The sequence below is a fragment of the Panthera leo genome, chromosome E3, assembly GCF_018350215.1.
Source record: "Panthera leo isolate Ple1 chromosome E3, P.leo_Ple1_pat1.1, whole genome shotgun sequence".
Classification (NCBI taxonomy): Eukaryota; Metazoa; Chordata; class Mammalia; order Carnivora; family Felidae; genus Panthera; species Panthera leo.
Genome location: NC_056694.1, coordinates 10,374,394 through 10,395,786, shown reverse-complemented (window position 1 = coordinate 10,395,786; position 21,393 = coordinate 10,374,394). Strand labels below are relative to the sequence as shown.

The 21,393-nt window shown below is 59.8% G+C and overlaps 1 protein-coding gene and 1 long non-coding RNA gene across 3 annotated transcripts; one reads left to right on the top strand and one right to left on the bottom strand.

Moving 5' to 3' along the window:
* Positions 1 to 343: 343 nt before the first annotated feature.
* Positions 344 to 13,960, bottom strand: LAT2 (linker for activation of T cells family member 2). 2 transcript variants are annotated; one of them, XM_042921847.1, is made up of 14 exons: positions 13,712 to 13,960; positions 11,499 to 11,637; positions 9,549 to 9,671; positions 9,101 to 9,140; positions 6,750 to 6,793; positions 6,524 to 6,584; positions 6,240 to 6,277; positions 5,917 to 5,955; positions 5,805 to 5,835; positions 5,257 to 5,312; positions 4,011 to 4,073; positions 3,629 to 3,700; positions 3,119 to 3,227; positions 344 to 1,117 (listed from the first exon to the last, which is right to left on the bottom strand). In XM_042921847.1, exons 2-13 carry the CDS (start codon positions 11,557 to 11,559, stop codon positions 3,133 to 3,135), a joined length of 723 nt encoding a protein of 240 aa, XP_042777781.1. In that variant the 5' UTR covers positions 11,560 to 11,637; positions 13,712 to 13,960; the 3' UTR covers positions 344 to 1,117; positions 3,119 to 3,132. The 2 variants fall into 2 exon arrangements, with proteins under 2 accessions (XP_042777781.1, XP_042777782.1); XM_042921848.1 differs by lacking the exon at positions 11,499 to 11,637.
* Positions 13,961 to 14,988: 1,028 nt separating this feature from the next.
* LOC122210214 lies at positions 14,989 to 18,800 on the top strand. The gene is made up of 2 exons (XR_006197973.1): positions 14,989 to 15,472; positions 18,393 to 18,800. It is a non-coding gene; the product is annotated as an uncharacterized LOC122210214 (long non-coding RNA).
* The last annotated feature ends 2,593 nt before the right edge of the window (positions 18,801 to 21,393 follow it).

The following is a 21,393-nucleotide window of genomic DNA, read 5'->3' as shown; positions in this document are numbered from 1 at the left end:
GAGGCCCAGGTCCAGAAGGTTCCCCACACCCAGCAACCGTGGAGCCCGGAGCCCTCACCGCACCCCACTCCTTCTGAGCCTGTGAGATCAGGACTCCTGGGTGGGAAGTAACAAGTGGCCAACGATTGTTGTCATTTTTCCTTCTCATTTCCCAACCTGTGGCACTAACTTATGGAAAGAGGACTGACCCTGTGACCAGGTCCCTGTCCCCAGCACACCCTCTCTCTCTCCATCCCCCGACCTTGGCCTGGGGCGGGGCAAGGCCCCTTTCCATGAAGCAAGACTTTCATTTCCTTAGAAGGTTTTTGCATGAAGCAGAGAAAGCAGACATGAGAATTGCTACTTTTAAATGAAAATGGTCTATTGGGATGTTTCAGTTGAAGGAAGCATCTCGTTTCTCTGGCTGTGGCTTTTCTGACTCGGGAGGTCCCTTTGGGCCCCTGCCCTTCCCGTGAGACAGCTGTGTTTCTGCCCAATCAGCTCGGCCGCGCGGCTCCGCTCCTAGGGAAACGTGACGCACTCTGTCCACAGCAGACGTCCCCACGGGCTGCGCGAAGTTCCCTGCAGCCTTACTTCTTCCAAGTGAACCGAGGCCCAAAGAAAGGAGCGCCGGGGCTCCCCTAACTCTGCTGAAATTACGTGTAATGCTTCTAGGAGGCGAGACAGACCGGATCTCTGCCCGGAGATGTGGATTATTAAATATGGCTCCACCTATATAAATTAACTGTACAAGCTTATGGACCACGAGGAAGAGCCCAGCAGCCGGCATTGGTTAGCACTTTGGAACCTGAATCCAAAGCAAAAAGCACAGGAGTACCGGTGATGCACGATGTTCTAGATGTGGGGACAGGGATGCAACTTGCCCTGAATCTTGACATCCGATCGCGGCAGGGGCTCTGGGCTCCCCTGGGAGCCGGGCGGGGGCGGGGGGTAGGGGGTGATGCCACCTGTAACTGTCCTTTCCCCACCGGTCCCCCGCGGCCTGGTGGATGGTCCTCAGACGTGTCAGCGCGTCTCCCAGGAGTAACCGTGGGGGGTCTAGCGGTTGAGCAAGTCAGAGAAGTGACCTTTGGGGAGGCGGTGAATAGTCCTCTGAGCTTGGTGGTCCCCTCGGCTCCTTGAACGAAGATGAAAAGGTTTGTTACGAGGAAAAGGGTTGCCTCGACAGCACTCTGTTCCCTCGGCCCCAGGGTGGCTGGGTCAGGGGCAGGGGCAGGATGGGTGGAGATGGTCAGCGTTCAGCCCCCTTCCTGCCCTGCAGGCTGAGCCCGCCCATCAAGCTGCCTTCCTTCCCTTGGAAATCCTGACTGTGCTTATCGATGCCGCCCGGCTGGGGTTAACCCGCACAGGGACGCCCTCTGCCCTGTGACCCGCGCTCACCTTCAAGGCGCGTCCTCTCCCCGCCCACCCAGAAGGCACCTGCCAAGAGCGTCTGCTCTAACTCAGCCCTGCTTCCGCCTCGCCTGGCACAGCCCTTCCGCTAATGCGAGTCCAGGGATCGTGTCACTCCAGCCTCCAGGCCACCGTGGAGTTCGGCCCCCTGTGCCGGACGTGATGCTGGACGCAAAGGTTCCATCCAGCCGCAGTTGGACCCCAATCCTGAACCCACTATGTCGTTTCTGCCACCCTAACCTACCTCACAGCATCATTTCTTTCAGCTCAGAAACCACAGCACTCTGGCTCCCGCCCCGCGTCTCTGCTTCTCTGCTCCCTCGCTCCCCACTCTGCAGTGGAACTTCCGGAATGTTCTCCACTCCCTGTCTTGTGCCCTTAATTCCATTCTCTCCTCAGCATCCGGGGATCCTCTTTCCAGTCTCCCAGGCCGCCCCCTCTCCCATCCCAGAAAACCCAGGTGCAGGCCGCGTGGCTGGCCGCGCCTCCCCATCGTCAGACCCTCTGGGCGCACCGCTGCCCCCCTGCAAATCTCTCCCCCAGCGGGGCGAGGAGGGAGCCCCCACAGCTGCCCTGGCCTGCCCCAGTCCGACGACCACAGGGCTTATCACCCCCTAACATGCCTCTTCCTTTCCTCTCTCAGCCTACAGCCATCTGTGAAATCTCTCCCACCAGAGTGTAAGTCCTGAACCGTCAGGGATTTGGGTGGATTTTTTTTTTTTCCCTTCAGGTTTTATTTTTAAGTAGGGGCACCTGGGTGGCTCAGTCGGTTAAGCGTCCAACTCTTGATCTCGGCTCAGATCATGATCTCATGCTTTGTGAGTTCGAGCCCCATGTCAGGCTCTGCACGGACAGTGTGGAGACTGTTTGGGACTCTCTCTCTCTCTCCCACTCTCTCTGCCTCTCCTCTGCTCATGCCCCCCCACCCCAAGAATAAATAAATAAATTTTTTAAAAAGCTGTAAAAATTTTAAGTAATCTCTACGCCCCCTGTAGGGCTCGAACTCACCACCCTGAGATCAAGAGTTGCACGCTCCACCGACTGAGCCAGCCGGGCACCCATGAGTGGATTTTATGACTGTGTCTGCCGCGCTTAAGGCCGACTTGCCCGCGGCAGGTGCTAGGAGGTATGGTTGGGGGAGGGGCAGTGGCTGAGCTCTCTGTGCCTTCGGGGCACCACGAGAGGGCACGTGGGAACATTCAGCCCCACGCTGGCTGACCAAGCGGGTGCTTCGCACGGCCCAGCCACGACCGTCACGGGCACCCTCCTCTGTCTCCAGGTCCCACCCCTGTCCCTGTGTCCCTCACATGCCGTGTCCCAGTTGCACCGTTTTGCCAGCGAGGAAACGGTCCCAGAAGGTGAAGTCACTCGCTCAGGATTGCGGAGACCACCCAGGGCCCACCCCGTCACCCCACAGCTCACCAGCACCCCCGGCCGGACCCCCCACAACAGCCTGAGGCCCTTGTGCCTGCCGTGGAGCTGTCCCCTCGCCGGGCCTGCCACGGGAGCCGGGGGCGGGGTGGGCAGGGGCTGCTCAGGGGGCGCAGCACCTAGGGGCGCGGTCCCAACACCCGACAGAGCCCCCTCCCCCATTTCAGCACCATGGGTGCCACCCCTCGACCCCCTCCGGGGCCCCCACGTGGCTCCCCCAGCCCTGTTTTTTTCCCTTTGGGATGGGGCCTCTCAGGCCTGTGAGGCCCACCGCCCTGGGAGAAGGGGCACCTACCTTCCAGGCCCTCGCTAGGCTTCTGTGGCTGCCACGCTCTCGTTCACGTAATCGGGCTCCTCGTCCGGGCTTCCTGCCAGCGACAGGGACGCCTCCCTCGGGCCTTGCTCTGCGGACCACGGGGCAGACAGTTCCGGTTCGCACGTTCACACCCACACCCGTCCCCGCCGCCAGAGGCTCGGGCCCAGACCCCCAGAGGCTGCGAAACAGCCTACGGGAAATGCCACACTCAACAGTGTGTCAGTCTCATCCCTGCGGTTCGCCGGAGATTGGCCCGTGGGGGGGCTGCCGACGGGGTTCGAGGCGTCTGCGGCCACCGACGGGCCAGAGGCGTCGCTGCACAGTCAGCTGCACGGGCTGCAGGGGAGCCCTCCCGGCCTGGCCCTCCCGGGTCAGACCCCGACTCTCCCTCCCTCGCCCACCCCCGCCCACCTGATCCTCCCAGGCCAGGCTCCCCCGCAAGCCTGCTGAAGCTGACCGCTCCGGAGCCCCTGCCCTCCAGCCACGTACCCACCACCCTCCTGGACTCCCGCCACTGCCGGATGGAAGCTGAGTTCTGATAGTCCTCAGATCCTTCGTCCCCTGCAGGGAGACACCGAGAGAGGGGCTGGCCCAGGCCTCAGGCCAGCGGGGCGCCTGGGTTCCTCCGGGGAGGCGTCCTGTGCCCCGTGCTGGGCGGCCCCTCGGGGGAGGAAGGGGTCCTGTCGGTGCATCTCACTAGGGCCGGACCCCCGGGGCCCCTCCAGGCCTCGAGCAGGACTTTATCCAAAGGCACGGGAGCTGAGGTGAACCTTCGGGTTTCGAGGCAAGTGGTGCCTTTGAGCAAGGGGGGCCTCGGATCTCAGCCGAGGAGGCTGGCCTCCCTGCCAGCTCCCGGGACTGGCAGCCTCACCTGACTCAGTGTCCTTCCGCTTGCAGATGAGCACGTTCTCGTACGAATTGGCATCATCATCGTCTGCCGGGGAGAGGAGACGGGGTTGTGGGTGCCGGTCGGCCCTGCCCGGCAGGCCGGGCTCTTCCTCCCTCCCTCCCTCCATCCTGCCTTCCCTCCGTAGGTGACCCGTCCTGCCAAACCCTCAGCCTCTGCACCGACCTCCCCACCCCCCGCCCCGGGGGGCTCCCGAACATTCTCCTGGACAAGCTTCTTCATTGACACTGGCCTGGCTTCGGCAGCCGCCACCCTGAGCTCCTTCATTGTCTTCTGAGGTCCCCCCCAAATGCACCGGGGAGGGGGGAGTAGGGCTCAGGCTGCAATCAGGCAGTTGGCTAGTTGGGAGGGAGGGAGGGAGGCCCGTTGCTACCGGGCACTGAGGGGCAGGGAGAGCTGCTGGAGGCCACGGAGAGGCGGGCTCCGGGCCTAGGCTGGTCCTGAAGCAGTACCTCTGGGCGGGGCAGGGCGACCCCAGGCCTATCAGAGCCTGGCACCCCCTCATGGCCCCCGTCAGCGGCAAGCTGAGCTCTAACTGCTGGCCCACTGCCTGCATCCATCTGTGTCAAAGATGGGGCCCCCCTCATCTCTGGGAGCCCCTCCCTTATTCAGAATAGCTGAGGTGGGTGCAGGGGGCGGGGAGAAGACCCTCCTCTCTACCCACCACGGGCCCCACCCCCCAGCATGGCCCAGGCAGGAGCCAAGATGCAGGAACTGGCCTCAAGCCCCAGACCCGAGCACCTCTCAGCAGGCACTGCCCTCCCTCGCTCCTCAGTTTCTTCTTCTGTGAACCAAAGGTGTTAAGGGCCTAAGATTCTGGCATCTTCAGAGCCCGCAGGGCTCAATGTCCATCAGCCCGGCCGCCCCGCCCAGAGCCTTTCTCCGAGGTCCCACGTGTACCCGTCGGTTGCTGCCCAGTCCCGAGGGGGGGGCCTGCACGACACGGGGGCTCAGCCTCCCCCGCTACCTCTGCCCCCAGCTCCCCCTCTGGTTCCCTCACCTCTGCGGCCCACCACCCTGTCCCCTCTGTGCCTCCCACACGTCCCTTCCCTATTGCGCTCCTGGGCTCTGGCCCCCGAGCTCCCCGACTCCGCCATCCGTCCAGACCTAGGCCCAGCCTCCTCCTCCACGTTCTTCCCACCGCCTCTGGCCCGGGGAACGTGGCTTCTGAAGTTTCCCACCTCCCCCTTTTCCCCCTCCTCCACCTCACCTTCCGAGGGCTTCTGGAACTGCCCCCAGTTGTAATAGTGCGTGGCGATGGGGTCTCTGGCAAGAGAACACAGACACAGGCCGGTTGCTGGGTAGGCGGGTGGTTGGGGTGGGGGCATCACGGGGGACAGTGAGGCCAGGGCTGTTCCAATATATTGTTCCCCCGGGGGCTCGTGGGGGCTGGGCCAGGCTCTCCCCTGGTCCCTCCGTCCCTGAGCCACCCAGCCTGGCTCCAGCCATCCCGACTCGTCCCCCTCTTCCCCGGGGAGCAGTTTGTGCCCATCTGTGAGATGAAGAGACATCCCTGAGGGCCCTTCCTCCCTGGGGTTTTTGGAACTTGTCTCTAGGTGATGCGGGATGAGTCCCCCAGACAAACCCTCCCTAGAGCAGGGCCATGTCCCTGTCCCCACAAAGCCATAACCACCCGAGGGGCAGAGCCTGCCTGGGCCAGTGGCTTCCGGGGCAGCAAGTCTTCCTAAAGGGGGAAGCTCAAAGCAGGGGTGGGTGGGGGCGGGGATGAGGGGCCAGGGCCCGCAGAAGACCACTCACATGAAGGCTCCATCAGATCCTCGTCTGCTTCCTGCAGGAGGAGGTGAGAATTAGGCCTGAGCCCCGGGCTGTGGGCCCCACCGCAGCCCCCACTTCCCCGGATGCCACTCACCTTTGCTGAAGTTCTCTAGGTACCTAGAGGACGCAGAATCTGGAAGAAAGGCGGGCTCGTGGCTTCCTCCCGTCTCGGCCCCACTCCCACCCCCAAGGAAGGGCCTTCCAGACCCAAGTGTTTCCTACCTTCGTAGCTTTGCACCTGCTCTCTGTCCCCTCCCCCCAGGCCTCCTGGCCCAGCACCTCAGGGGCCCCCCCCACTACCCACATGTCAGTCCCCCCTTCACCCTCGCCCCCACCCCTGTGTCTCAGTCCCTCCTCTCCCTCATGTCTCAGTCCCCCCTCACCCCTGCCCCCACCCTGTGTCTAAGGGCCACTCACCCTCGACGCTGGGGGAGAACCGCAGAAGCTTGTCCTTCCTGCAGGAAAGGGGGAAGGGAGGGGCTGGGGAGGGCTGGGTGGGGAGGAGGCCTTGGGGTTTGTGAACCACAGCCCCATGGTCCCCTCGTGGAGCCCTCAGAATCCAACTCTGGGGCTCTGAGGTTCAGGGAGGAAGCGAGGTCTTGGCCGGAGCTCAGCCAGGTGGGGACCGCGGGACCCTCCTTCCCATCACCTCCTATGGGGTCGTGACCCCTCTGGGCCTGGGGTCGGGGGCTTAGGCCTACCTTGTCGGTGCCACGTCAGAGGCTGTGTCCAGCAGGGGCCCTGGCCAGGCCTGCCTGACCACTGCGAAGGACAAGGGGGTGTTGGCTGGACCCCCAGACCAGCCTGCCACTACAGGCCCCTCACTCCACCAGATCAGGCCTGGCCACCACCTCAGAACGATGGGGACAGATATGGACACCCCCAACCCTGAGCCCAGTCCCTGGACCCTTCAGTTTGGGGACTCACAGGAATAGGTCCGGGCCACCGCAAAGTTCTGTGCATTCTCTTCCCTGGAAACACACGGAGCTGTGCTGAGCCAGCGCATGGCCTCCCACAGCCCAAGGGACAGAGAGACAGGAGAGATGGACAGACAGGGGCGAGGAACGGAGAGGGGAGGGACAGACGAGGGTGAGAGTGATCCAGGGCTCCCTGATGCCCCATTCTCCGGACTGCTCCCCAACCCTGCCCGCCGGCTGTCCACCCTTCTCGCACGGCCCCAGGCTGGAGCCACCTGTCTCCACGGCCTCCCCAGGGACCCAGGAGATGGTCAGGAGGGTCTGTGGGTGGGGCTGGGGAGGCGGCCCCGAGATTCTCCGGTGAGGGTCAGGTGGCTCTTCAGAGATCTCAACCGACGGTAACTTCAGCCCCTTTTGAGATGTTCCAACCCACCATTTGCTCCCAAATACCTGGTGAGGTGACTTCAAAGCCAGACACAGCGAGGTGTCCAGCCATCACCCCGTGTCTTCTTTCTTTGAAACGGATCTCTGATTTTTATGGAGGCCCATCTAAAAGACTGTATTTCCCAGTCTCTCTCGTGCCTAAGCATGGCCCTGTGATTAAGCCCTAGTCAATGAGACGCAAGCCAAGGTTGTTGGGACCTCCAGGAAAACGCCTTTAAAGGAGGCACTGCCAACAGGGGTGCACCCTTTTTATCCTGGTGCTTCATTCTTACTACTGCCTGGAACACAGAGATGAGGGCTGGAGCTTTGGTTGCCATTTTGGACCATGAAGCTCCCTGGAGAGCAGAAGCCACCACTAAGGGTGGGAGGGCAGGTTGGCTAAACATTAAAGCCTTTAGGGCTCCTCCTCTGGACCAGAATGGGTATCTGGCCCAGGCTTCCAGGAGCTCCTGCAAGGCTGAGGGGTCAGGGTGCCTGATTTAGGAGGGCTGTCCTAACTCCACAGGAGAGAGTCAGGCATGGCTTCCCACGGGAGCTGAGCCTGGAACACACGGCGGTCACTTCACGTAGGCTGGCAGGATGGAACCCAAGTGAAGTGGGTTCTCCTCCTGTCCAGGCCCAGTTTCCACTTCCCACCATGACAAAGTTTCACTTCTGGCTCTAACTCAGTCAGGGGCCCCGAGTGGGCAGGCACTGAGAGAGGAAGGGAGACAGGAGATACGGAGGAGGCCTGCCTTGGGGCAGGGGTGTGGGAGGCACCAGCGGGGCCCAGGTCCCCCACCCCACCCTCACCCCCTGTGGAGCTTGTGGGCTGGAGATGCAGGGGAATAAGTGGTCAAAAAAGCCAGGAAGAGTCTAGTCCTGGGCCCAGGGCTGGGTGTGGATGGGGACACTCTATTTTCAAACTTCATTGTGGTTTTTCAGTTGCAAAAGGAAATGAGAAAGCGTGTGTTTGCAGTCGTAGGTGAGTTCCTTCCCCGGGCCGGCAGACGGTGCCGCATGTGTGAGAAACACACGCATGAGCAAGAATGCGGGGGGCGTGTGGGTGTGAGTGGGCACGCCGGCCCGTGAACACGTGTGCACGCGGGTCTCAGTGCAGGGGGTCTCTCCTGGGTCTCAGCCCAGGCCCGCCGTCTGTCACTTTCCTGCTCAGCGTAAGGACACCAGTGGCCCCTGCCCTCCTGACCCGGGCTGTCCTTGGGCCACACCCCAGTCTGCAGCGACCGGCACCTCTGACCCTCCCAGCGCTCGCCTGTCCCCGAAGTGCCATCCGGCCTGGGGTCAATGACCCCGCTTCACCTCTCCCCCTAGCTCCCTGCTTCCGGCTCCTCTGTGGCTCCCCCGGGCCCTCAGGACAAAGGCCACAGCCTCCGCCCCCTCGCCCAGCTCAAGTCTCTCAAGAGAGGCCTGTACCTGCCACCTCAGCCCCAGAAGACTGTGTCCGCCCCGGTCCTCGGTGGGCAACGGCCCGCACTGTTCTCTCTCTGGAATGTCCCCTCTCACCTTCTTTCTTTCTTCAGATCCTCCCCCCCCCCCCCCCCCCGCAGGCCTCCTGATCCCCCCAGGACACGCCCACATCCTCCTGGAGCTCTGAGCTCTGTGAGCCTTTCTTCCAGGGGAGACCTGTACCCTGCTTTGCTCTGCGCCCGGTCTCGGTTCCCCACGTGGCCTAGGAGGGCAGGACTCATGTCCGCCCCCAGCACCAGCACAGCGGCCTCCCTGGGCTGGGGGCAAGGGGAGGACCTCTGGGCAGGCAGGCTGTCCCTCCTCCCAAGGCTGGACTGCTCGGGACCCATTGGAGGAAGGAGGCAGGAAGGGGTGAGGGAAGGGGGGCGGGGACACCCGAGGGGCTGCCCCTGTGGAGGCCCACAGCCAGGGCACCCCAAGTAATTGGGCTGGGGACACCTAAGCACTCACAGGCTCCTCTGTTCGTAGATCTTCTCAGACTTCTTCACCACTGCAAGAACAAGACCAGATCAGCAAGCGTCCCAATGCTGGGGTGGGCACTGAGCTCTGAGATCCCCCCATCTTGTCTCCCCTGTGCCCTGGGCAGGCCCCAGATGGGACATGGGACATGGCCGGCCAATCGCCGCGGGCCACCTGTCACTGATACGGTGTCTGCTCTCTGGGAGAGCAGAGCATGAAGGTCCACGCTGCAGGCAGCACAGCACATCTCCACCCTTTTTCCAGAGCATTCCCCTGCCCCAGACCCCTTGACCCAGCACAACCAAAGCCCCACAGTGACCCAGACTCATGGTCTTCAGGGCTGGTTTAGGGTTTCATCCCCGCCTCGTCGAAGCCTGTCTTTCGGTCCACCCAGCGCGGCCAGGTCTGGGTACGCCCTTGTCCCCCGCCGCGCTGTTACCTGGGCGGGAGCACCGCACGCACAGGCTGGCCACCGTCCCCAGAAGCAGCAGCAGGGCCGCCCCCGGCCACAGCAGCTCGGCGTCCACGTTCATGTCCGCTCCTAGCCACTCGTCCTGCGGGGCTGCAACGTGGATCATCCCGTGACCGCCCCTCCAGGGTCCTGCCCAGCCCCACACCCTCGGATTTCCAGACCCCCTGTCCCGACAGCCCCACGGCTGAGCCCAGGCCCTGGGAGCACCGGCTCCCCTCCCTGCCCTAGCAACGGGTCAGGCTGGAACCAGCCCTGGGACCACCCTGCTCCCTCATCTGACCCCAAACTCGCAGTCCTGGCCCCAGGGCCATCACAGACACTTGGTAAGTGCTGGAAGGTTCTGGGGACCAGACAGCACCATGTGCATATGCCCTATATATGCCTTTGCTTAATCCACACAACTGCCCTCCCAACGTTTCACAAATACAAAAACTGAGGCCGGAGGGGCGCCTGGGTGACTCAGTCGGTTGAGCGTCTGACTTTGGCTCAGGTCATGATCTCATGGCTGGTGAGTTCGAGCCAGACGTTGGGCCCTGTGCTGACAGCTGGGAGACTGGAGTCTGCTTCGGATTCTGTGTGTCTCCCTCTCTCTCTGCCTCTTCCCCACTCATGCTCTGTCTCTCTCTCTCTCTCTCTCAAAATGCATAAACATAAAGAAAGAAAAAGAGAGAGAAAGAAAGAAAGAAAGAAAGAAAGAAAGAAAGAAAGAAGGAAAAAAGAAAGAGGAAGGAAGGAAGGGAGGAAGGGAGGAAGGGAAGGAAGGAAGGAAGGAAGGAAGGAAGGAAGGAAGGAAGGAAGGTAGGAAGAGAAGGAAGAAAGGAGAAACTGAGGCTGGAGATCCCAGCTGCAAAGTAAAAAGTCAGGACTCAAACTCCAGCCTCGGGGCCCTAAGTCTGGCTCTACCCTGTCGCCTCCTGTAAACCCAGCTTTGCTTCCTGAGCTCGGTCCACGGCCCCTTCGGCACCAGAGCCCGGCAGCCGCCACCCAGCCTAGGGCGTTTCTCGGCCCCTTTCAGGAGTGGGATCTCCTTTCCTTAAGCACCAGGGGGGTCCTGAGGGCATAAGGGGAAGAAGGGTGCGGGGGGCAGAGAGGCCTGGCGGGCCCCCGCTGCAGCTGGCGGCGGGAGGTGCCGGGAGCGTCAGGGGCTGGAAGGCGGACTCTGCGGGGTGAGGAGGCTCTGAATCCCGCCTGGCCTCGGGCCACCGCTTGGTCAGTGGCTGGTCCCAGCCGCGGAGCCACGCTGGGACTGCCAGTCCTTGGCGAAGCCACGGGCAGCCACACACGGGGGCCCGGGGAGTGCCCTGCTGAGGGGGTTTCCGGGAAGAATCATCGCGAGCGTGGAGACGGTCTCCTGGCAGTGGCCGGGGGACGCGGCTGAGGGGGCGACAGGGCGTCTCCGAGGGGGCCCTGCCCCAGGGCGGGCACGCGGAGCCCACACCTGTGCACACCTGTTTTCCCCCTGCCTCAGCCACCCGGGAGGAGGGCTTCTCCCCACTTTACAGCCGGGGAAGGCGAGGCCGGGGGAGAAGCGGAGCCTCGTACCGCCCGGCTCCTGCCCTGGGCTCCCCGAGGCCTACAGCGCGGCGACCGGCGGTCCCTTTCGCCTCTCCGGGCTGCCTCCACCCTTGTGGCAAAAATGACCAGGAACCTCCACGCCACACCGAGCCTCCGTCGGGGCCGTCACGGAGAAGCCACCCCTCCTTCCCCAAACACCGAGTGAGTCAGTGGGAGCACGAGCGTCGCCAGATCTCACGACGGGGCGGCCCCCGCCACCCCGCGACGTTGTCCGTGTTGAGCCCCGCCCTCTCAGAGCCGGGGCGCTGCCCTCCCGGCCTGCACAACCTCCTCCCCGCACCCCCGCCCCCACCTTGGGCCGCCCGCCCCAGGGCACTTCAGGCTGTGTGGGGTTGGGAGCACCTGGTCGTGGAGGGAGGACTCCAGCTTGTGCCTGTTTGTCTCCTGGCCTCGGTTTTCTCATCTACAAAATGGGGATCGACGCAGTGCCTTCCTCAAAGCACTTTCGGCAGATGATAAACAGTCTGGCTCACCGGCCGGGCTTCCGGAAGAGAAGCGTGCTAAGGGTCTTATTTCTGGCGGCTGGTTTAGAGAACTCACTCGTGCTCTTGCGGCCTGGCAGCGGAGGCCCAGGACCTGGCCTGCTGACCTCTGTGGCCGTCCAGGGGAAGGGGGACCCTCGACCGCAGGGCATCCTGGCCACCAGGGCGCCCTCTTGCTTCCTGGACCCGGCTGTCCGGGGACAAGCAGCACGGTCGGGGCCGGGGTGGGGGGGCATCCTGGCCCACCCCCGTCCCCCTGGCACTGGCTGAGGGAAGGGGGGGGAGCCCGAGAACACAGCGTGTGTCTGCCTCTGCTGTGGAATCCCAGCCTCACTGGCCTTCGGCGGCCCTTCTACAACAGGGGAAAGAATGACACATCCCTCAGGTGTGTCACATGAGGCCCAGCATCGAGATGGTGCTCGGAGGTGCTAATGTGGGAGCTTGGGGGACACAGCTGGATGACAACCACGACTCGCCACCATCAGGGTCCCCACGGAACGGGAAGGGGCAGCCACAGCCTTTTGGGGGCGGGGGTGTTGCAGTGAATAGTGCAGGGTAACCCTACCAGAACCGTCCCGCCTGGTCCCCCAGACACACCGGCCTGAGCCCCCCTCCACCGCCCCACGGGGGCCATCGTGCTGGGACCCCAGGGCAGGCTGGGATCCAGCCCGGCCCCTCAGTTGTCACAGACGCACCAAGTGTCACTTGGGAGATGCCAGCTCCCTTCATCCAAAGGAGGAGAGGGAGGCCCAGAGAGGCAGGCACTCTGTCCGAGTTCCCCCAGCGAGCCCATCAGCAGAACCAGGACCCCAGCTCAGGCAGGGCTGGCTCCAAAGGCCACGTTCCTGTACCCCTTTCTTACAATTCTATTTTTAAGAAGCATGAAATATTTTTTCGAAGAGAGGCCCCCCCGGACTGAGCAGATCTGCCCTCCGCCGGGCTTTCCCTCCCAGGCCCTGCGAGCTGGCGGGCGCAGGATGAGGGTTGGGGGAGGAGGCTGAGCCCCCAGGAGAGGCAGGCCCAGGGGCCCCAGGAGGGCCCCAAGGGGCAGGCAGGGCTGGGTGGGGTGGGGCGGCGAGGCGGCCTGTGGCCAAAATAGCACAAAGGGAAGTGCGCAGTTTTCAGATGAACAAGGTTTGCAACAGCCCTCAGCCCTCGGTGGGAAAGCCCTCAGGGCCGGGCAGGCCAAGCCTCAGTGTCCCAGCCTCCCAGCCCTACCTCCAGCCGTTGATGGGGAAACTGAGGCCTACCAGGGCGGCAGGGCAGACTAGGGGGCAGGAGTGGAGCGAGAGATTCGGCTCTGGGCCCTGGGAAGGCTTTATCCGCTGGGCTCTGGTCTGGTGCCTGTTCCCTTTCCCATGTAATCTTGGCCTTCAGATAAGGACAACCCAGGGGCCTCTAATGGAGGCTCGTAATGCTCAGGAGGCCAGTGTGGGGGCCTGGGCAGCCCTTGTTCCGGGGCAGAGGTGGGGAATGGTGACGGCCAAGGTCAAGGCCGGCGGGGGGCGGGGGGGGGGGGGGATGGTGACCCCAGGGCCTACGACCTCGCAGACAGCAGAGAGCTGGAGCGCCAGGCTGGGGGCTGGGTGGGGGCGGTGGGAGGGCTGCTTCCATCTGGCCTGAGGCAGGCCCTGGGCACGCTTGCCTGTGGAGTCCCACCCGTCCTCCCATAGCCCGGTGGCAGGGATGTTACAGCCCCATTTTACGGACGGAGAAACCAGGGCTCGTGGGCCTGGCCCCTCACCGGTCTCTGGAAGCGACAGGACCCGCAGGGGCTTCCCAGGCCCCCGTAGGCTGGGCTGGGGAAGGCGAGGGTGGGAAGGCGGCCAGAACAGGCTGCCTGGGTGCCACAGGGTGCCGCAGGGTCCCGGAGGGAGCACTTCCCAGCCAGGGGCGCCAGGGCAGGACCAGGGCCCAGAGGCTGGGCATCTCCCCACCCCACCCGGCGGGACCCCCCCAGCACTCCCGCTGGGCCAGTGGGGCCATTCCTGCCCCCATGGGGAGTTCAGTGGGAGCCAGCCTCCGGACCCCTGGCCCTGGGCCAGGCTCCAGGCACTCCTGGGCAAGACTTACCTGACAGCTGGGGGCTCCTCACTGCGGCCACTTCATCCTGAGCCCACACACCTGCCCGAGCTGACACCAACGCCACAGACTCTGGCGGGCAGCAGGCAAGGCAGCGGGCTTCCTGTCAGCCCCTGAATCATCCCTCACACATCCGCTGCTCTGCCGGACAGGCTCTGCTGTTAACAGACGGAGACACAGAGACACTCGCAGAGACAGGGAGAGACGCCGAGGGACAAGGGGAGAGAGAGAGAGACGGACGCAAGCAGGCGCAGAGAGCACACACACACACACACACACACACACACACACACACAAAATACACACATGTAAACCCAAGTCACACAGAGAGGAAGAGACATACACAGAGGGACTGGGAGAAAGAAGGAAGTGGGGTGCACACACACACACACACACACACACACACACACACTTCGAGAGGGAGCAGCACACAGAAAAAGGCACACAGGCAGGGAAAGAATGAGAAACAGACACACACATGCATACACACGTACAAAGTGTCCTTTCTCCTCCAGAGACGGGCAGAGCCTGAGCTTGAGATTGACCGACAGACACAGACACACAACACAGAGACCCGCAGACTCTCAGAGACGCACAGAGGGAGGGAGAACGAGAGAGAGACACCCAGGGAGCGAGAGTCCCAGGGAATGAGACACGCTCTCACGCGCACACACCGTGCACGCTCCCGTGGAACGTGGGACAGAGGGACGCACGGCAGGTGTGCGCTGGGGCAGACAGAACAGCGCTGCAGCCCGCCCGCCATAGGCGTCAGAAGCAGCAGGACAGGGAGGTGAGCCGGAGGACACAAGGGCGGAGATGATCCGGGAGCCACGGCTCACGGCCCCCCACCCCCGCCCTGATTCCCGGAGACCCCTCCCGCGGCTGCTGCCCCCATGCCTATACCCGGTCCACTTCAGGGACTCCACACTGGCTCCTGGGGGACCCACAAATGCACAGGTTGCTTGGGTGCCTTCTGTTACTGGGCGTTGACTTGCCTAAGGCCATGGAACTGGTAGTGGCACCCCGCTCGGAGACCCCAGGGAAACCCACCAGGGTCCCAAGCCTCCATTAGTCTGGAATTTCAGAGCCCAGGCCCTCCGGTCCCGTGGGCCCCTTTTGGCCAGAGACTTGGTTTCTCTTTCGGCCCATCCCGTCCAGGCCGGGGCCAGGGCTGCCCGCGGCTGCCACCCTGTGGAGAAGATAGGTAGTGCAGCGGCCAAGCCTTGATGTGGGAGATCCCTGGGGCCTCACGCCAGGAGCTTGTCCCCCATCCCAGTGCACGGTGGCACCGGGACTAAAGCCAAGTCCGTCTGACTCCCAGGCCTGTGCCTGTGCGGGTGCTGCCATACTCCCCTGTTCCCCGCTGGGCCATGCTTCATTTGGTTCCCACGGTAACTGGCCCCTTTGATGTCACAGGCAGAGAAGGCTGGAGGCCCATGGAAGCTATGCTGGATTTGAGCCCAGATCCCAAATCTCCAGCCTGTCGTCTTCTCACCACCCACAAGTGCAGGGAGGTTGGTGGCTGTGTGCCAGCGGCCCTCCATGCTGGGACCACCTGCCCGAGCCCCACTCAGACAACTGGGACAAGCCGGTGTTGGTGTCCATCGATCCCTGGACCGTGCCCCTACCCAGGGGTCTCCAGCTGGCAGAGACGGACAGAACCTCACACATCCAATGGGAAGGAGCTATCGTCCTACATGCCTGGCTTCTGTCTCAGGCCTTAGCAATGGCAGAAGTGACCTCCAACCACTGGTAAGGTGTTAAGGTCAATCTGCGGTGGGACCTAGCTCAGACCCTCTCTGAGCCCCTTTTTTTTCTTTTTTCAAGTTTATTTTGTAAGAGGGGGAGAGCACAAGCAGGGAAAGGGGAGAGGGAGGGAGGAGGGAGGGAGGGAGGGAGGGAGGGAGGGAGGGAGGGAGAGAGAGAGAGAGAGAGAGAGAATCCCAAGCAGACTTCGAACCACCAGTGCAGAGCCTGATGCTGTGCTCAAACTCTCAAACTGCAAGATCATGACCTGAGCCAAAGTTGGAGGCTTAACCCGACTGAGCCACCCAAGCGCCCCTGGGGTCACAAACATACCTGGGGTCACAGACATACTAAAAGCTGATGGGAAGCTATGGATTATCCACAGAGAAAGCACCTTGAGAAGTGTGCACGTTCTAGAAACCCCTGGAGCCAGTGTGTCTGCCACCCCCAAGCCTAAGGTGCAAAAGAGCCTCCCTTCCACTCCTCCTCCCCAGCCTTCTGACACCTACTCTTGGCTGTGAACTCACTCCCCAAAGGCACCTATTCACATTCCTCCACCTCCCCCAACCTAAGCGACTGCTTGTTTTGCCATCTGCAAGTATTTCTGAGGGGCTTCGAATCTAACAAAAGCGCCATTGCAGTCTGTCCACACCCGGGCCTAGGTCCCGTCTATCACGTCGTTGTGATCCATCCACACGCGCCTAGGCTTCATTCCATCATCCGAACGCAGCTTTTGCTGCCGTGTGATCTGTCTGGGGTACATACCTGGGAGGGGAAGGTTAATTCGATATTCAAGTTCATTCCCAAAGTGACCACCCGCTTACATGCTCATCTGTAACACGAGAGACCACAAACCCTCTAGGCAACCGGCTTGTCAGTTCATGACGTGCGCCACTCGAATGGGGTGCACGACGGTACTTTCTTTCTTCGCGGTCTTGATTTACAAGGAATGCCAGGATTGCTAGTGGGGCGGAGCATCGTTTTTTGGCCTTACTTCCTCTTTCACGAAATACCTGTTAACACCTTCCTTCTCTGTTGGGTTTTTCTCTGGACAATTTGCCGGAATTCTTTACATGTATATATATACATATTTAAAGATTTTTTATTTATTTACTGACAGAGAAAGAGAGGAAGCACGCTGGAGAGGGGCAGAGAGAATCCCAAGCAGGCCCCATACCGGCATTAGAGTCTGACACAGGGCTCGAACATACGAACCGTGAGATCATGACCTGATCTGAAACCAAGCGTCTGATGCTTCAACTGAGCCACCCAGGCGCCCCTGCAGGAATTCTTTACACACCCCTCATCTTTTGTTTTAGTCTTTAACGTGTCTTTTCATTTTCTTTATATTTTGATAGAATACCTTGAAAAAATATCCAGGGGCGCCGGGGTGGCTCAGTTGGTTAAGCGGCTGCCTTCAGCTCAGGTCATGATGTTTGAGTTCAAGCCCTGCGTTGGGTTGACAGCTCAGAGCCTGGAGCCTGCTTCCCATTCTGTGTCTCCCTCTCTCTCTGACCCTCCCCCACTCACACTCTGTGTCTCTCAAAATAAAAAAATATCTATTGAGCACACTCTTAGTTTCAAGAATATAATGCATGAGAAAGACCCTACCGATTCCAAGGCACCTTGGTGCTATTTACGGAGTCTCTAGGCTACCTGAAAAGCTGCTCTGACTTCCCTCCCTCCCAATCCCATTCAAAAAGAGAAGCTTCGAGGCCAGTAATAATGAATAATTTTATTAACGTTTACCTTGTCTCCGACAGAGAACAAAAGAATAGGTACAGGAAACAATTCTCTCTGGTCCCCAAACTGCATACCAAAGAGCCCGCCATCGTGAAACAGTTTTTGCTTTTATTTGTATATTTGGTATTTTACGCTTAGAGGGTGGTTACAGATGGGGGAAGAGATTAGTAGTAGGTTATAATTAAGTATAGTCTTCATCGTTTTGGTTCATGTTCATGACAACAAACTGCAAAAGGAAGCCTCTCAGAAGGATGTTATAAGCCTGTTGACTTCCTGTGAGTATCAAACGTCTCACCGTTGTTCAAGATTGGCCAAGAAAGTGCAAAGGACAGACCAAAGCTCTTCATCAAAACTTGAAAGGCAGATGCGGGGAGGCCCCGGCCGGACGCTCCCAAGGACGCACGAGGGGGTCCAGCCCAAGCAACTGGCCATCCGTTAGGTCTCCCTGCAGCTCTGCGGTTTCATGGCTGTTCGTCTGGCGAACCCGGTCTGTGGAGCGTGGGGCACACCAGGTGACGGCCACCTGTGACGCACCTTGGACTGCTATCCTGTATGGAGGATCCTTTAGAGATCCCAGGATGGGACACCCTGTCGGCTTCCCCTCCCGACTTCCCGGAAAGAAAACTGGCAAGAAGTCCACTTGGCAAGACCCACCCCATTCTCCACCAGACCGATAGGTGCCACACACACACACACACACACACACACACACACACACACACACACACAAACACACACACACACATGACACCGGGCCCCGGTAGGTCCCACTGCAGTTAACATTCAAAAACCAATCTTTGCACAGGCTAGTGGCCCCACATGACCTCAGGAGCCATGTGGAATCTGAGAAGAGGGTGGAGGGAAACAAGAGAGTATTTAAGGTAATACTCATGAAAAGAAACGGGTGCGTGGCTGGCTCAGCGGGTAGAATAGGTGACTCTTGATCCCAAGGTTGTAAGTTCGAGCCCCACAATAGACAGTTTCTCTCTCTCTCTCTCTCTCTCTCTCTCTCTCTCTCTCTCTCTTTTTTAAGTAAACGAACAGGTGTAAGAATCCCTCGGGGCCACAGAGCAGTCTCACTGCACAGCAAAGGAATGCTGTTTCTAGTGAGTCTCAAGCAGGAACTGCTTTCCGGGTTACTGTTAACAAGCTCTTGCTCTCAACTAACTTCTCTACCAAGCAGCCTCCTTCAACAAGAAAACCAGGCCATTCCTTAGAATCCTGAGTCGAGTGTGGATGCCAGGCAACAATTCCAGCATCTTCCTCCTCGACCCAAATGCACACCTCCTGACCTCGCCATTTCTGCCTCCTGCTAAGACCTCTGAGTCAAGATGGGCAGCCCCGGCTTCTGGAAGTCTGCCGTGCAAACTTCTCTCCTGAGCCCTGGAGAAACAATCTGGCCTCTGACAAAATGGGCTCTGAAAGAAGAACATTCTTAGAAACCTGAGCCCCTTATTAAAAGGGCCCAACCTGGCACTCCGTTAAATTGTTTCTCTGAAGGCAGTTCAAGAATAAGTAGGGGGGGGAAATGCAGAGAGAGAAACCAGGGATCAACTGTCTGTCTACACTAAACCTATTTCCAGAACATTCATAGTTGGCATAAACTTTTATTTAGGTGCCTACTTGGGAAAAGATGTGCCTTCCTCTCTTAATTCAGTTACTTAGAGGAGACAGATACTAAAATGTTTTCAGTAATACTTAGTACTACAGGCCAAGGAACAGGTGCCTGTCAAGAGAAACGCCCACAAAGTCACAGTGACATCTCGAGGGAAGCAGGGAGAAAGCTCCAGGGAAACCTCTGGAGACCCAGATGACCCCCTTCAAGGGTCTGAGCGCTCCACAGGCCTTTTGAAGGTGGGATCCAAGGGACCTTTGGAAAGAAGCTTCATCGAGGGTGCCTGGGTGGCTCAGTAAAGCATCTGATCTCAGTTCAGGTCACGATCTCATGGTTCGTAAACTCAAGCCCCAAGTCAGGGGAGCCCCATTCCTCTCTCTCTCCCTCTCTCTCTGCTCCTTGCTCACTTGCACCCTTCTCTCTCTCTCTCTCTCTCTCAAACAACAACAACACTACTAGAAGCCTTATCGAGTGGGGTTTCAAGCCTGGCCACCAGTCCAACTCCACATGGGGCACAGAGCGTTCAGTCGCAGGGACCTTACCCCTTAAAGAAAACACAGGCAAGTGCCGCGTCCTCTCCCCTGGTCTTGGCAGGAGAGCAGTCCAAGTGACAGCCACGCGTCCAGGAACCAGAACAGTGTCCACCCTCCCTGCCCTCCCCCTGAAGGTTAGTTAAGCTGCAGTCAAGGCTCACCTCACAGGAAGCAAATTCTGCACGTGCCCGGCCTTCCTCCACCCTCCCTGCTGGCCGGGTCTCCCCACCCCCCACCTGACACAGGGCCCAGCTCTGCGCTGCGTCCCCTGGGTCACAAAACCACGCAGCGGCGGCTCCCAAAAATACAGGATCCGCTTGCCACGAAGTAGCACCCGCCACGGCCACAAAGAGCATCTAGAACTTCTGCTAAAAATAAGCAGTTATTATTTTTTTTAATGTTTATTTCAGAGATAGAGCGAGCACGTGCACGCGCACATGTGGGGGAGGGGGAGAGAGAGGGAGACGCAGGATCCGAAGCGGGCTTCATGCAGACAGTAGAGACCTTATGCGCTACTCGAACTCGCAAACCACAAGATCATGACCTGAGCTGAAGTCAGACGCTTAACCGACGGAGCTACCCACGTGCCCCCCAAATCAGCAGTTATTAAAAGCATGCACACGCTGTGCAAACACCTGATTTCTTCCATTTTCAGGAAGAAAGTCCCTTTACCCAATCAAAAACTAAGGCCACACTGCATGCAAGGCCTCTGTTCAGAAAACTGCCATTTTTAGGAAATGAGAGGAAAGGGGGGGGGTGGGTAGGAAAACCTGGGCGTCCTATTTCTAATCATCGCTAGCTTTTAAACTGCTTTCGCTAATCCTGTAACTTCCAAGAGCAAGATGCTTCTCTCCTGTGGTCGCAGTACATTCTACCGGATTCGGACAGCGCTTCCCCAATTTAATAAGGGTGTGAACTTCTCGTTAAGAGCAGCTAGAAAGAAGTCAAAAATAAAGGCGAGCATTAAATATTACGTAAGGTTTTCTTTTATTTAAAAGATCATTCACAAAATACCATATCCATAGATTTACTTTCTGTCATATAGCTGAATGTGTTAAGTGTTTGGAATTCCATTCTTACATTTAAAAGTCAACTGGGATTGATTGCCCAGAAGTTTAGATGAATTTGTTTTGTTCTTAATCTTTTCCACATTGAAGATGTAAGTAGGTCATCTGAAAGCATCAGGTTTGATTACAACCACATAATGCATGTCTTTCTTAAGTTAAGTATTGGTGTTACACAAATGGTTCTTATTTCGGAAGCAGAGGCGGCAGGTGAAGGAAGGAAAGGAGAGAGAGTTCTGTAGTTGCTGAGACCCCGAGACTGAGACCCAGTGAGAGAAGCCAAGGACGCCAGCTAGCGACGACCTCTCACCTCCCCTCCCACCCCCAAACGGCAGGTCTCTTCCCTGGGCTCTAGCTGCTGGCGGCCCCCAAACTGCTCCCAACGGGACGGTCTGGGACTCGCTGCTGAAAAACCCAGGTTGCTCACACACACGGGCGTTTAGCTCAGGAGCTACGGCCCAGCCCCCTGGCCCTGGGTACGTGCCAAACACAGCTTGTGGGGATAGGCAACTGTGCCCCAAAGAGGAGACCTGGGGACTTACAGCCACCTACCAGCTCTCTGAAGGCTCCTGACAGCCCTGCAGGGTAAAACCCTCAATTCATCAAGTCAAACAGTAAAGTGCCAGATTTTAGGCCCATTTTCATTATAAAAGTCAGGGAGGGCGGGAAGCGCAGTATCTCACTGCTACTTACGCGAGGAGCAGACACAGGTAAACACAAGGGAGAGACAGGGACACACACGCGACGGGGTCTGAGGAGAGTCTGCATCCGCACGGGGAGCACGGCCCAGGCGCGGCTCGGCCACCACTGCCCGTCGGTCCCCCCGGAGCGCCCTGCCCGGACAGGAGACTGGACGGAGGCTCGGCGCACCCAGCCACCCACGGGAGCCTCCGCCTCCGCCGGGGAGGAGGGGACGAGCTCGCACGACGTGCCGACCCAGCCATCCTGGCGTGCGCACGGAGGTGTGCTCGG

Excerpts from the sequence above, each read along its gene's own strand:
- LAT2 (XM_042921847.1), bottom strand. The coding sequence starts at position 11,559 with ATGAGAAAACCGAGGCCAGGAGACAAACAGGCACAAGCTGGAGTCCTC. Across the intron at positions 9,672-11,498 it reads AGTCCTCCCTCCACGACCAG|CCCCGCAGGACGAGTGGCTA; the intron begins GTGCTCCCAACC and ends TCCACGTTGCAG. Across the intron at positions 5,313-5,804 it reads GGATCTGATGGAGCCTTCAT|AGACCCCATCGCCACGCACT; the intron begins GTGAGTGGTCTT and ends TTCTCTTGCCAG.